Source organism: Besnoitia besnoiti, chromosome VI, assembly GCF_002563875.1.
Source record: "Besnoitia besnoiti strain Bb-Ger1 chromosome VI, whole genome shotgun sequence".
In the NCBI taxonomy this organism is placed as follows: Eukaryota; Apicomplexa; class Conoidasida; order Eucoccidiorida; family Sarcocystidae; genus Besnoitia; species Besnoitia besnoiti.
This window is the reverse complement of record NC_042361.1, coordinates 1,653,050-1,667,466: the sequence shown is the minus strand read 5'-3', so window position 1 is coordinate 1,667,466 and position 14,417 is coordinate 1,653,050. Positions and strand designations below refer to the sequence as shown.

Genomic DNA, 14,417 nt, shown 5'->3' with positions numbered 1-14,417 from the left:
TTCCCTGTGAGAGAAAAACAAGAGCAAACGAGGACGCACGACTGGGCAGCGACAGGCAGGAAGAACTGGAGAATGAGGCGCTTCTTCGTCTCGAGCGCAGCGAGGCGAAGGCTCGATTGAAGAAGAGCTGAGTGAGAAGAAAAGATGCGTGAGATGCGGCAGGGGAGGGGGGCGAGAAGCAGCGGGGCCTGAGGAAGCGAGACAAGACTTCAGAAAGCTCTTTCGACGCAGGATGGAGACGGAGCCCAGGTGCGCAGTTCAGTTGCCCTGGACGCTTGTAGATGCGCGAGCGTTCAACTCGAACGAGCGGTTCGCCAAGGAGGGAGAAGTCACGGTATCTCGTTTGCGGACTGAAGGGCGGGCGCTCGAAACTTCTGTCGAAGGTGCTTCTTTGTCTGTCTACGCCGTTGTTGCGGAGTGCCGCTTCTTTGTGATTGTCTCTGGTACTCTGCGGCCGGGGTGCGCAACATGTGCACTCTCTCCCATGTGCGAAACCCGGTACCTTATACGCCTTTTAAAAAGAAACTCATTTGCGGATTTGTGGAGGACCCTAGAGGGACGTGTGCTTGCTTTCTCCTCCGTTCGCGCCGGCAAATGGATTGGCTCATTCGACCTCGTGCGCGGTGGCGCCTATCCGGCGGCCTGCGCGTGGAGGACAGGACCCGTTGCTTCGCGTTGCGCCTTCGTTGTTCTTTCGCTTGTCTGGCGTCGAGAGACCGAAGATGATTTTTTTTCTTTGTGGTGCACTGACACACGCTCTCGCTTTATCAGACAGCCACTTTCGGTGTCTTCTGCGCCCGTCGACCTTTCGCGCCTCCGCGCCTGCGCGCGACCCTCAGAACCCAGTTTCGGCCTCGGCTCACGCGAAAAGGAAGGCACAAACGCCGCCTCGCTTTCGTTCCGACACGCGCGACAGCGTTTTTTGACACACGTCAGCGCGCTGGCAGCTCACGAGAACTTTGTCGCCTCGCGCGAGCGCAGCCCTGCGTGAGGCACTTTAGGCATGCTCCCACATCTGAGCACGCGCTGCGTCACGGAGCCGCCTTGCGCTTTTCTGCAAAGTCCTTACATCTGCCATCCTATCGCCGTTGTAGCTCTGTGCTGCTCGACTGGTTGGTTTGTCTCGCTTTGCGTCGCCCGGCAAGCAGCCTCGACTGCAACAGAGGAGATTCTTTAGGCGGGCAAAGAGCTTGAGACAATGATGAACGCTGCACGTGGAAGTGCTAGAGGAGACGAAATTCGACGTCTCGCGGAGACGCTCGATGCCGCGCGGAGACACACGCTCAAGCCGATCCCGTCGGGAGGTACTCGAGCCTCTGGGATCAAGGATACACGCTTTGCATGCTCCCGGGTTCGCAGATGCTCAACTGCGCGCGGCAGCTTCCCGTTCGACTTCTTTATCCTTTTCACCCAAGCGACGTCTTCTTCGAGGCAGACGTCTGTGGAGATTTTTTACTCGTAGGATTCGCTCTCTCAGCTCCAGACTTGCAACCCTGCGAGGCGCTGAGATTCTCGGAAATCCGAGCGACGTCGTAAAAGAAAGACAGGCTTCATTCAGGGAGAGCGTTTGACTTCGTTGAAATCACAGCGACTGACGCTTGACATGTCTCTCTATCGAGCCGATCATCTACGCAGGCGAGCTTCGAGGTTGTATCGAGACCGATGAGCGAAAGAGAAGTGTCGTTCTCTGAATAAACTGGAGGGACGCGAATCAACCCCCTGTTGATAGACTATAGAGCTACCCAGCGAGTGCGCGCGAGAGACTCCAAGAGTCTCAGATGCGTTGAGACGAATCGCGCAGCAGCGTGGCGGCGCAGTCAACGCAGACGGGAAAGAGATCTTTAAACAGATCTCCCAACAGAAGAGGAAAGAAATAAAGAAGACTCAAACACGAAATCAGTCCAGAAAAACTGTGTACAAGCGGGCCGGGGCTGAAGAGGGGGGGGGGGGGGGGGGGGGGGGGGGGGGGGGGGGGGGGGGGGGGAGTTTGACGGCGTGAGCAGCACCCGCCACATCTCAGAGAATCGCTGGAAGTTTGCGAGAAAGAAAAATCAATACGACCAAGCCAGCCGCAGAACGCTCCTGGCTTCGAGAAAAAGGTCTTGAGTTCACTGAAGGATCGGTATTCGTAAGAGTTTGTAGAACAGACCTCCTGCCATCCAATATGTATGAACGCGCACGAATATTGTATTTTTATAATCATATGAATATTTATATTCTTGCTCGGAGAGGGAGGGGTAGGCTTTCGTTTCTTTGTTTGTTAGTTAGTCACCGAAGCACCAGCATCCAAAAGAGATTTACTTTCCCCAGCGAGGCCTTTCGAGCGACACCCGGAAGACAAAGAATGCAGGATTCACTCGGTTGAGCGCACTCCGCAGATGCGGAACAAGAAGCAGGAGAGGCCGATAGAGGTAAACGCTGGACAGAGCCGGAAGAAGAGGGAGGAAGGAAAGGAACGAAAAGAGCCATGAGAGAGGGAAAAGCGGCGAAGGGAACGGCAGCCAAGACTCGCAGTTACGCTACACGCTGTAGCTGTCTGGTAACAAAAACAAAAACCAAAAACGCGGCGCCACAGAGGCAGCGAGACTCTCCGCGCCTCTCCTCTTGTTCACAATGTCCCTTCAGAGACCTCGCCCTCCTCACGACACGCCCAGTAAATCGACACTTTCTCAAACGATCGACAGACGCGCGTGTTGAACCCTCGCCCGCCTCCACACCGCGTGCCTACGTCTGCGCCCTGAAGCTGCCTCGCGATCTACTCAAACGCAACGTCATCGAGTTCGCGTTCGCCTTCGTCGGCGGCCTCTGGGGCCGGGCGGTGAGCGTAGATCTCGTCTTCATCGAAGGGTGCCGCGGCTCCTCCGCGATCCGCCGCGAAGATCTCTTCGCCCTCTTCTCGCTCGCCAAAGAGATCATCGTCTTCAATCAACTCGACTTGTTCTTCTGAAGCGAACGCGCCCGCCGCGCCGTCCTCCTCGTTATCTTCGCGCGGAGAGTCTTGTCCCACTGCAAAAGAACGAAAAAAACGCGGATATCGCGTGCAACGAACCTCGAGACGCCTGGCAGGGGTCGCCTGCCCCCGCTCAGGCCGCGGCACCGCCGCCCACCCCCTCAAATAAACTACACGCACCAATCACTCTCTCAACAGATTCAGCCCGCCTGACGAACCGCTACAGGCGTCTTCTCTGCAGACTGCGCAACTGATTCTCGTGACACATGGGTTGGAGGCAGAGAGATCTCCCTTTTTCTCCCTTTCCCTGTGTCCTCAGCGTACGTGGTCGCTTCACCGAAACGCCCTCGTCCCTGCCGGCGTCTGCGGCGTCCTCCTCCGCGTTCTCTTCGAGCCTCGTCGCTGAAAGGCACACGCCATCGCACGAAACAAGTGTTGTGTGAAAGGGCTATGAAGAGCGTCGATCGCGTTTCTCCTTCGCGAGTCTGAGCTGCTGTCGGGCGGCCCACTGCACACACACGAGGCGAGCTTCGGTTCGCCTTGGTCTGTCCTATGAGGCACAGCCTGGAGCGTTTCTCCGCAGGCCAAAACCCTGAACCGTCGCCCGCTTCCTTCTCTCAAACTAGCGCCGTCTCCCCTGCACCCGCCTCCCCGTCTCCTTGTCGGTCTCTGTCGCGCGCCTCGACGCCCTTTTATCCCGCGTCAGAGCCTCGCGCGAATGCCTTTCTGCCGCTCTGCGGCCGGGCGTTTCGTCCTACCTTTGTTCTTCTCACCTGCTCGCGCGCGCTGGGGACTGGCCCGGAGGGGACTGCCACCCTCGTTGGGCTCGCGGGAGTCCTCGCTGGCGCCGGCGCCCTGCACGTCGGGCTGCTGGATTTCCCACGCGCCGCAGTCGACCCGCGTGCACACGTAGACCAGCGTCATGGCGTCCTCCGCGACGCGCTCAGGCAGCTGGTAAAACACGCCGCCGACGCCTTTGCAGCGGCGACACTGCCAGTCAAACACGCGGCCCAACGTCGGATCTTTCGACAGCTCCGAGGAGATCACGATGTCCTCCCTGCTCGCCCACACACCCGCCGAGCCAGACAGACAGCAGACCGAAACATCGAACGGCGCATCTGACTGCGAAATTGCAGTCGCCGCAGCTGCGCCGCGCGGCGAGCCGCCTCGGATACGCGGGAAGAACGAGTGCGTCCTCCAGGCGCAGAGGCGATGCCAGAAGAGACACTCGGATGCAAGACAGTCACGCGCGGATCGCGCAGGCGAGAGCACGGAGGATCAAATCCCGCGGAAGCCAAACGGTGACGGCACTGCGCCCTCGCCAACGGCAAGAAGAAACCAAGCGGGCGCCGAACCAGGCGCAGCAGCATGCACGTCGTTCTCTCCTACTCCCGTTATGTGAGAGAGGACGTTTTGCGTCTCGCGGTGGTGTCGGGACTGCCGGCTCTTCTTCCCTTACTTGGATTTATAATTGAAGTTGGTGCGATCTACAATGTGCTGCGCGATGTCGGTTTTCTTAGGGTACCTCGAGTAGTCGCACTGGCGACAGAGGAACTGTAGCTGGCGCTTCTCCTTGTCCTCCTTCGGATACAACATGTTGTTGCTGCAAAGACCGCGCACAGACGGGGAAGAAAGGACGCACTGCGGGGCGCCAGGCTCAACTGAAAAAAGCTCCGCGGCGCGCGCCTCGCAGGCGCCCGACCTCTCGAGCCGCTAAGGCGGCTGTTCGGATCAGGTGACGGCAAAGCAGACGCAAACGAGAGGCGATGCGCAGCAAAGAAAGCACCGCGAAGCACCCCTGATTCGCCCTCGCTGGCCGCCACGCGCGGAGGCCGCCGAAGGAAATCCGACTTTGAGTGGATGCACTGCGCCTCTGCAACAGACCGCCAAGAAGCGCATCCACACAGGACAGGAGGGAGCTGCGTCGCGGGCTGTGTGCGTATTTTCTCGCTGCCTCGCCACTGCAGGACGTTAGGGAGGAAAGCCACGGGCTGGCGACGACGAGACAACTAAAAAGAAAGGCAGAAGCGGGGTGGAAGCGAGGCGGCGCGAGGGAGCGACTCGCATTCGACGAAGGTAAGGGCGACGATGCCCGCGGGAGACGAACTTTGCCGACTTACCATTCCGGACAAAACATCATCGACTTGCCCATCATCTTGCCGACTGTGGAACACGGAATGAGACTTAGGTACAGAGATAGCTGAGAGAAGGGCAGTAAAGCGCGAAAGACGCCGAAAAACGAGCCGAGAAGGCGAGGACCTAACAAAGAAAACACAAATGAAGCGGACCAGAAAGGATAAGAACGCGAGAAGCAGCCGTTAGAGAGATGCTTCAGCCACGGACGGGCGTGCAGATGCTGGAGAGGCTCTCTCCTCAGTAAAAAAAAGAAAGAGGAAGGGGACCTAACCCTCAGACCTAGGATCCGCGAGAGGCCTCGGAGATATTCAGCGAAACTCAGAAAACAAATGATACACAGAAAGCTCCTTGTGGGCAGCTGATCTGCGCGAAAGCCAAGATTGAAACGGGGCAGACTGACACTCCGAGAAAAACAGAAAAAACAGATCTCAGGTACGGTGGAGAGGCGATGGCGGCCTCTGAGCCCTGAGTGAGCGAGCACACGAGAGGGAAACGGAGATCGCGAGGCAGAGGCGCGCCGAAGTGGGGGAGGAGAAAATGAGGAAGCACAAGACCCGCGAAAGCGTCACAAGATGCCAAAAGGTATCAAAACAACATCGGAGATTCAAGGAAATGGCGGACGCATGAGAGAGGTAGGTGGAGCTTAACAAGAGTGCGCGGAGGGCGACACTGCAAAGTTAAAACGGCAGGTAGGAGGCAGCGCGCAAACAGGCCTCTGCCTCAGGATCAGAGCACAGCAGAAAAGCGAGAGACACGCGGAAGACAACGTCAACAAGGTGGAAAGAGTCGAGCGTTTGCAAAATCCGAGAAAACATGCACATACAACGAAGCGACGGGGCGCGTGCGAAGTCTTTGCGAGTAGCACAAGACGAAGAAGCGCGATAGAATGAAACAAACCCGTCCTTCACGAGAGTATGGGAAAAACTGATTATGAGCCACCGAAGAAAATGGGTGAGCAAAGCGAGAAAGAGAGAATGAATGAGCCCGCCAGTGTGCATACAGCTGCCATGAAAAGAAAGTCTGCCGCATGCACGACGAATTCGAGACTGAAACTTTCTTCTGAAAATCCTTGAGAATGTCTGGAGCATCCCCGCTATTTCCGCTTCTCTAGATCCTGGATCTCGCCTTGCTGTCGCCGTCCAATCCCTTTTAGCGCAAATTTGCAGTTTTTCCGCTATGGTCATCCTCTCCTTCCGTGACCCTCTGCGAGCCAAGGCGTTACGCGAGCGAGCGGACAGCCGAATGAATCGATTGACGGCAGTCTCGAGTCTTCTTTGAGATCCGCTTAAGCTTTTTTTTTCTGTGAACTTTGACTAAACCTAATCCCATCCCTCTCATATCATGCCTGCAGGCTTTCGGGTTTCGGATTCCGCGGATTTCGTTGACATTCATGGACTCCGGCGCGTGGAGCGCCTCCTCCACGCGTGTGTCTTCTCGCAACCCGAAACGTGTCTCCTCTGGGAAGAAGCTGAACAGCCGCGCCCCTGTTGCCTCGCCTTCAGCACGTTCATATGCACTTCTGTTTCTCTCTGTATTTCGTACGCGCCTCTTTCGTCGGTGCATCTCTGCATGGCTCGCTGCCACTGCAGTGAAGGGTATCTTAGCTTCTAGCCACACTTGTCTCAACTTGCGGAGACTCGAGTACACATCTCTCAGCATCTTGCGTTTGCTCCTCTAAGAGGCGAACCGTTCGGCGACACTTGTTTTTTTTACCTTTTCCGCAAGGATAGGGGCAGTCTCTCTAGCTGCTTCTCTCCTCCGTTTTCACACGAAGATCTGCCAATCTTGGAGTCAACCGAGCCAAGTTGCCTCTTTCGCGCGGGAGGGCATCTTCGCGCAAGAAGCCCTTCCCAACTTCCTTTCTCTTGCGCGGCTCCTTCGAAGCGGAAGGGACACGCAGAGAGGTAGCCGACTACGGCGCTGAGGAGCCGTGCGCAGACTGAGAAGCAGCGCGTGCCAACTTCAGCGGCAGGAAGGAGCGAAGCGGAGGATGAAGATGCAGGCGGCGCGGCGGACGACGCTCGATCGCACGCGGGGCCTGTAGCCGTAAAGCATCGCAGAAAGGAAACGAGAAGCTGCGAAGCAAAGGGACGCGCTGAAACGGCAGCGACAGCAGGTCGACGGCGCGGAGGCAGAAGGCATGAACCGAGGCACAGGGCACGCGCGCACATGACGTCTGAGGCAGGCGCGAAGCGGCGACGAGGGCAAAGAACCTTGTTGGGAGGTGCGGAGGCTGCTCGCGGGCACCATGGAGGCTGCAGCTGGAGCGCAGCCGTCGCCAGCTCGTCTGGAAGCACAGAGAGGCTTCAGATATGAACACTGCGAAACGCTCGGGGCTGAAAACGGCGGAGGTGCAGCCGTCGTTGCGAGCGGCAAGCAGGAAAGGCACGAGGTGGAAGCCAAGAAACGAAGAGGCAGCCGGGGAGCCGGGAAGGACGACGAGCTGCGAGAGGAGGCGGTGGCTGTTCGGTACAGAGGCACCGAGGGATCGAGAGAAGGCGCTCCAAAGCGAGACAGAAGAGGAAACAGAGAGAACGGAGGGAATGCCGTAGCCGGGAAGAAGGCACAGGGGCGCAGGGGGAGGCGTGGACGGAGAGCGAAAGGCGCCCACGACCTCGCGCAAGAGGAAACTGAGGGCGAAGGAGGGGCGACTAATGCACAGGAAGCCTCCTCTGGAGATGAGGACGCCGCGCGTGCGAGAGGGATTGAGCAGGTCCTGCGGGAGGCTGCAGATGAAGCAGGCGCCGTGGAGGCGATGATTGCCGTCGCCGGCGGCCTCCGCATCCGCCGCACGTTCAGACTCTCGGAGCTCTTCCGGAGTGAGTCTAGAGCGCAGGCGCGCGCCAACTCACCCGCGGCGCCGCGGCTTCAGTTGGAAGACGAGGAGGCTGCGAGGCAGACGAACTCCTCGAAGGAGAAGCGGGGGGAGGAGAGGGGGACGCGGGAGGAGGAGATGGGCGAGGCCGTCGAAGGCGCGCGGCCGCCGACGCGACCGACCAGGGCGCTGAGAACGACGGCGTGGGGCCTGCCGTACAGCAGGAAAGAGAGGAATCTGGCGCGAGGTTCGACGAAGGCGAACGAGAAGTGGAAGAAGAATGGGTCCGAGTTGCAGAGGGAATCTTTGTCAAGAAGCGGCTCGCGAAAACGTCGGAAAGGCCTTCACGCTCCGACTCTCCAGCCGCGGTGAGCGCGAGACGCAGAGAGGACGCGACAGAGGAAGACGAGGGCACGAGGCGCCGCAGACCTGGTGCAGTTGCCGCAGCGGAAGCTGAAGGCGCGCCAGACGCTCAGGGACAAGGCCGAGGCGAAGGAGGGCGCCCGCGACGGAGAAGGAGGCTGCGCGTTCCTTCGCCCTCGCGGTCGGCGGCGCTGGCGGCCGCCCGAGAGGCGTGCGCAGGTGCCTCAGGAGGAGTTGCCCCCTGCTCAGACGCCGAGAACTCCACGCAAGAGAGAGAGGAGATATGGCTGGGCGAGGGAAACGTGTGCGAAGCGGAAACTCGCCCTCGAAGGAACCGGCGGACGCTCGCGTCTTCAGACGAAGAGGCCGAGTTCATCGAAAGACGGGGTCGCGACGCCCAAGACGCACGCGAAGGCGACGAGGCTCGAAGGCGAGAGGCCGTCGGCCTGTCAAGCGGATGTTGTAGGGACGGAGCTGAAGAGCCATATGCGGCAACCGAAAGGCCCCAGAAGAGGCGCGCAGAGTCCGCGCCCTCAAGACAAAACTACCTGGCAAGAGCGAGCGACGCCGACGAGACAGGGAGAGAGGAGGGCGGCCGCGGTGCTGCGTCGTCCGACTCCGTCACACACGGGCGCAGCGTCCTTCCTCCACCGGAAAAAGAGAAAAAAGGAATCGCCGAGGGGCAGGGTTACCGGACGGCGGCGCTACGGACTGAGGCGAAGCGCAGGGAAACCAGGCGAGCGAGAGAGGACGCGAAGGAGAAAAGGAAGGAGTTCGTCTGCCTGCGTCTCCTCTCCGCCGCAAACCTTCGCCTCCTGCTCCAGCGCGTGCCTTCTGAGGAATTCGAACTCCACGGCTTCCTCTCCTCTGCACGTTTCATCGTGACCGCCTCGCCGCGGCTGTCCCAGCGCCGCAAACGCCACGAGCCGGCCGAGGGTGCCGAAAGCTTCGCTCGCGGAGAGGCGGAGAATGATGAAGCAGGACGCGCAACGCGCAGCGCCCGCGAGGCATCTGCTTCAGGCACAGCGCAGAGTGCGGAAGCTTTCGAAGGGTCGGCGCCAGCCCCTGAAGCGGCGGAAGGCGCGATGAGCTTCTCTCACGAGGGAACAGGGTTTTCTAGCGCGTGGAAGTCTGAGGGCGACGTGGCACTCCGAGCGCGAGCGGAGGGAAGCGGAGACGAGACTCAGCCCAATCTTTTCCCAGATAGAGCTCCGGCGGACCCGAGAGGCAGTGAAGCGCAGACACAGAACGGTGGCAGAGAAGGCGGTAAACACGGCTTCAGCGAAGCGCCGCTCATGAGTCTTTTTGCTGCGGGAGAGGAGAGTGCGCTGAAAGGCGGAGAATCGGGGAGCGGGCGTTCGACAGTGTTGAGCAGGCTCAGGGAAGGAGTCGAATCGTTTCGCGCGCGAAGCGGAGAAGACGAAAGAGTCAGAGCGACAGAGGAGAACAGCACCGGGCGGCAAGATTCGCAAGAGGAGGAGCCCAGCAGCTGGCGACAAGCTGTTGTAGACGCCAAGAAACTCTGGATTGGCTCGCTGCTCAGACCCAAAGTGCGTCTCTGGCGCTCGAGTCTTGGTAGAGGCTGCTGCGCATTCATATACATATATACATATATACATGTATATATATATATATATATGGTGAAAAACAGACGCACATGTACATGGGGGAGAGGCGTATGACTGCCGGTCGATGCGTGCCCATGTGACTCCTAGATGTCCGTGTATGTCCGGAGGTGCGAGCGAGGGCGGGACTGCTGCCTTGGTGCAGCCTGGGTGCCGCACGCCTACGGCTGCTTGTTCCTACGCACCTAGGTTTGGAGACTCTCCTTTACGCATGCGGGCTAATGTGCGGCGGTTTGTGAGCTCGCTCTCACGGGCCGACCAGCCATGCATGCGTGCATGCATGCGTGCAACAGAGTGTGAAAACGCTTGTGTCTCTGCCTCGACGTGGAGGCCTGACGCTTTCCTCAAAATTCCGCGGCGTGGAGGCCTGACTCCCCGCAGAGCTGCGTTGTCGCGTCAGCTGACCTTTCGAGGGCTGCTCATCTCATTTGAGTGCGTTTTTCCCCCGCGTTCTCCTCGTCAGATGATTGCGATTGCGACGCACCTCTTGGAGGCTAACGGAAGAGACGCGGATCTCTTTTCTCACAGGTTCGAACGCGCGAAGAGCCGGGACTCTCAGCTCTCTTTCGCTGCCCATCCCGCAGATTTGGTCGTCACGTGGCAGGCATACGTATACATATATCTATATCTCTGTATGTATATATGTATGTATGTATGTATGTATGTATGTTTGTATGTATGTATGTATGTATGTATGTATGTATGTATGTATGTATGTATGTATGTATGTATGTATGTATGTATATATATATTTCGATGCGAAAAGGCTTCATGCGTGTGTGAGTAGGCGCCTGGCGCCTAGACATATGAATCTCTATACATGCACCTGTATTTCTTTTCTTCTGCATGCGAGTACACGTGTCTCTGGGTCAGTGCTTCTGTGTCGTATTCTCTGTGGAGGCGCGATCGATTTTGTTCAAGGTTTTTGTTGCCTCTGCGGGCGACCTTCTCAGACGTTTTGCGTCATTTTCGGGGCTTCAAGCTGCTTTCCTTCGCGCTGTCGGGAGCTCAGCAGCTCCCGAGGAAAGCCCGTCGCCCTCCTCGCCGTCGCGGTTTTCAAGGCGCTGCGGCGAAGGTGCGTTTGCGTCTCGGCTCTCATCCCCCGCCGCAGCGTCAGTGCTTCGCGAGGGCTCTCTCTTTTCCCTCGCGCTCCAGTCCTCCTCTTTCTTCATCTCTGCCGTCGCGAGAGAGGCGCACGCCGTCGACGCCACCGCCTTGTCGTCAAGCGTGCAGAGGGGCTGCGGCGCGGAGCACGCGAGCGTCTCGCTTCTCACCTGGACGCTGAGAGAGTACCTCACGGAGGGCGACCTCTGCCGGCTCATGTGCACCTGCAGGCTCCTCCGGCAGGTAAACTGCGCGTCAGGAGTCTCTAAGCGCCTGCCGTTCTTAAGGCGCGTTTCCGTGTTCTAAAGAGGGAAGAAAAAGAGGGACGTCTGCGCCGTGAGAGGCGGGAGAGTCCGCGGGGGCCCGATCCCTGGCAACTCGCGTCTTGCCATCTCGCCCAGTCCCTCTTCGTTTTGTAGTGCCGCTTTGTTTCCCCTGTCGTTCTCGCCTTTTTCGGGCGCCGCTGGGTGGTGCCTGCGGCTGTCTCTTGCAGTTCGGGCTGGGCCTGCAGGCTACTCGGCAGTTGGCGTCTTGGCTGAGCGGCTGTTTGGAGGCGCGTGGCGGCATTCCGTCGCGGAGGGTTCCCGGAGCGGTTCGCCGCTGCTTGCGCGTTCTCTCGCGACTCTGTGTTGTGTCCTTCGTGTCTTGTTTCTGCGCTTTCTCAGGAGCTGTCGCACTGCGCGTATTGGCCTTCGCTGGTCTTCCGACCGCTCTCGTCCGCCTCGTCTGTCTCCGCACGCGGGCGCCGCTGTCGGCCCTCGGCGGAGGCGCAGCAAGAGAAGATCGTCGAGCTGCTCTCTCAGCCGCGCTTCTTCTCTGCGCGCGCCGCGTTCGCTGCAGGCGAGCCGACGTCGCGGCTGCGGCGCCTGAGGCTCGAGATGCACCTGGGCGCGTCTTTCGGTCCCTCGCTGCATGTGACGGCCGTCACATGCCTCCACAAGGTGAGGAAACGCAACCAAAGGCGGGAAGGCCTCCGTGCCCGTGACTGTATTTTTTGGCGTCGGTCGGCGCTTCGCGCGCGGTCGTCTAGGGGGCGAATGCGCCTGCGGCAGGCTTGGCCAAGTCCCGCTCCAGCGTGCCGTCATTCGCATGAGACTGCTGGATTCCTATGCGCGTTTTCGCTTTTTCTCAGAATGTCCGTTCGGCGCGTTGCGTCCGCGGTCACCTTTTCTTGAATTCGTTTTTTCTCGTTTTGGTCTGATGCGCAGGTGGCGGCTGTCGCGCCCAACCTCGTCTTCCTTGACCTCACCGGCTGCGAACCGCTGGGGGCCTGGTGCGACGGGCGGAGCTTGCTGCTGCATCTCCGTCATCTGTTTCCTTCTCTGCGCGCCTTCGTCACGTCTCGCGGCGTGGAAGTCGCCGTCAGCCGAGACGGCCCAGCCTCGAAGGAGCGAGGAAACTCCTCTTAGGCGAGGAGAGGCGGCAGGTAACGCACAACACATCGAGCCACACAGACAGATCTGCAGATGTGTAGCATCGGACAGCGCCGAGTGCGTGCTTCAGCATGCGGTCACACACCGCCACGCAGATCTGAGCTAGAGTTCTGCCTCCGTTTTCTCGAGGCTCGCCAGGAAGGAAGGTCTCCGGTGGAGCTCGTATCATCTTTCTTTTCAAGCGTGCATTCGCGCGCAGGTTCCTTGCCAAAGGGTTCAACGTTTTTGATGCGTACGGAGAGACGCCAAGCTTCGAACAGAGGCGAGACAGAGGCGGCGCGCGTCGCTCAACGCTTAACGACACAGACGCGTGGGCATGCGCTGCGCAGGCGTGAGTGGCAGCCAGTTGTAGACCCGAACGGTGTCTCACGAGCTGTTTAGGGAGGCGGCGCTTTACTCGGTAAACAAGTTGGTAGCTACAGATTAGGAGCTCGATGAAGAAAGTGATGGGCCGATGCACATACGAGCCGTGACCCGACACAAGCAGCTGATCCAAGTCGCTGACAGGGCGATGTAGAGAGCGGCGACCAGAGAGAGATGGAAATCGTTTGAAAAGCGGATAGGGAACGGAGCTTCTGAGAGTGGGATCCCTGTGCTCCGACCAGTCTTGGGACAGGAGAGGATGAACTGGAAATTTGAAACCGTGTATCACCTGTGGACTCAAATATTCACGGATGGAAGCGATAACATGCGATGCAGAGAGAACCAGCTCGCACTGGTTCTCGGATCGGTTGGAGGCAGAACACATTTTTTGTACATCTGCTTATTTATATCTGTACATCGATAGACATATAAATCTCTGTGTCCCTATATATATATATATATATATATATATGAGTTTAGTGGTAAGCAGTTCCAGTCTATTCCAACGGCGAAATGGAGGTCTTTTTTTGAAATTTGTTTCTTTAAAATTAAAAGTGCCACTAGCTCACCGGTAGAGTGCGCCTTTGATAAGGGCATTCGGCTCTTAACCGAAAGAATCTGGGTTCGATTTCGAGAAAACCTAAATTTTATAAATATAAATATATAATACAGAATTAATGAGACTTGAACTCACATGTATTATCATGACAAGATACCCTTCTACAATTTTAATAGCAGGAAAATGTTACATTGATGATTTATTAAATATTAAAACCAAACGCCGGATCGTTGAGCTGTAGAACGGGAGGCCCTTGCTTCGCTTTTCCCAGAGCAAGTAAGAGACGAACGAATCAGAGGCTGCGCGGTGAAGGTGCCGCTTGCTTCGTATCGCAATGACGAGGAGCTTGCTGATGCACATTCTGCATGGAGGCGACAACATCGAGATCGCATCTTAGAGAGCGGAACTCGCTATATCGTGGACTTCACACCCTCTTCGTGGCTCAAGCGCCTGTCCGCAAGCTGAAGACTGCGTCAAGAGTCTGATATTGTTTGATTCGCTTCATCATATTCTACCGCGAGACAAACTTCCAGCCTATCGTGCTCGGGCCGCGACGGCGAGCGGCGAGCAGATGGTTAAGCGGGTTGCGCGCTTCTTCGTAAGCGCCCGACGCTGAATCGCACGGGTACAGCTCGGAAGGAGGCCGTTTAGAGGTGCTAATTGATCAATTTTCCTCTGGCAATTTCAACGAGCCTCACGTTTACCTTTATTTGTGAGACATGCGCATGTCTTGATAGCTCACGGAAGTACACTCGCGTCCGCGCATGCTGCATGCAAGAGAGTGGGATATCGATGCGAAGACAAGCGCAGCGGAAAAAGGGAGACGAGCGCCGAATTTGGCTGAACGTTCTTTGCCAATGAAGCAGAACCAAAACGACGTTCTTTTCCGCAGGGGGTATTCGCACCTACCCGGTGTACATACACCTGGAAAAAAGCGTTTCTCTGTCGACGCAACCTGCATGCACACTGCCCGCTATTTCAAGGCCTTCGCTTTGGGAACATAGGTGAAAAACGGAAGATCCATCTTTCCTCCTCGTCATCTTTCCCTAACTCCGCGTTATCGTCTGTT

The 14,417-nt window shown here is 57.9% G+C and overlaps 2 protein-coding genes across 2 annotated transcripts; one reads left to right on the top strand and one right to left on the bottom strand.

The window, feature by feature from the left end:
• Positions 1–2,755: 2,755 nt before the first annotated feature.
• Positions 2,756–5,105, bottom strand: BESB_066480 (DNA-directed RNA polymerase II RPB9; the record flags this gene model as incomplete). The annotated part of the gene is made up of 5 exons (XM_029365041.1): positions 2,756–3,006; positions 3,275–3,352; positions 3,724–4,007; positions 4,410–4,553; positions 5,071–5,105. 5 exons carry the CDS (start codon positions 5,103–5,105, stop codon positions 2,756–2,758), a joined length of 792 nt encoding a protein of 263 aa, XP_029218624.1.
• Positions 5,106–7,334: 2,229 nt separating this feature from the next.
• Positions 7,335–12,402, top strand: BESB_066470 (uncharacterized protein; the record flags this gene model as incomplete). The annotated part of the gene is made up of 6 exons (XM_029365040.1): positions 7,335–8,148; positions 8,265–9,814; positions 10,353–10,417; positions 10,843–11,236; positions 11,659–11,934; positions 12,202–12,402. 6 exons carry the CDS (start codon positions 7,335–7,337, stop codon positions 12,400–12,402), a joined length of 3,300 nt encoding a protein of 1,099 aa, XP_029218623.1.
• Positions 12,403–14,417: the final 2,015 nt, after the last annotated feature.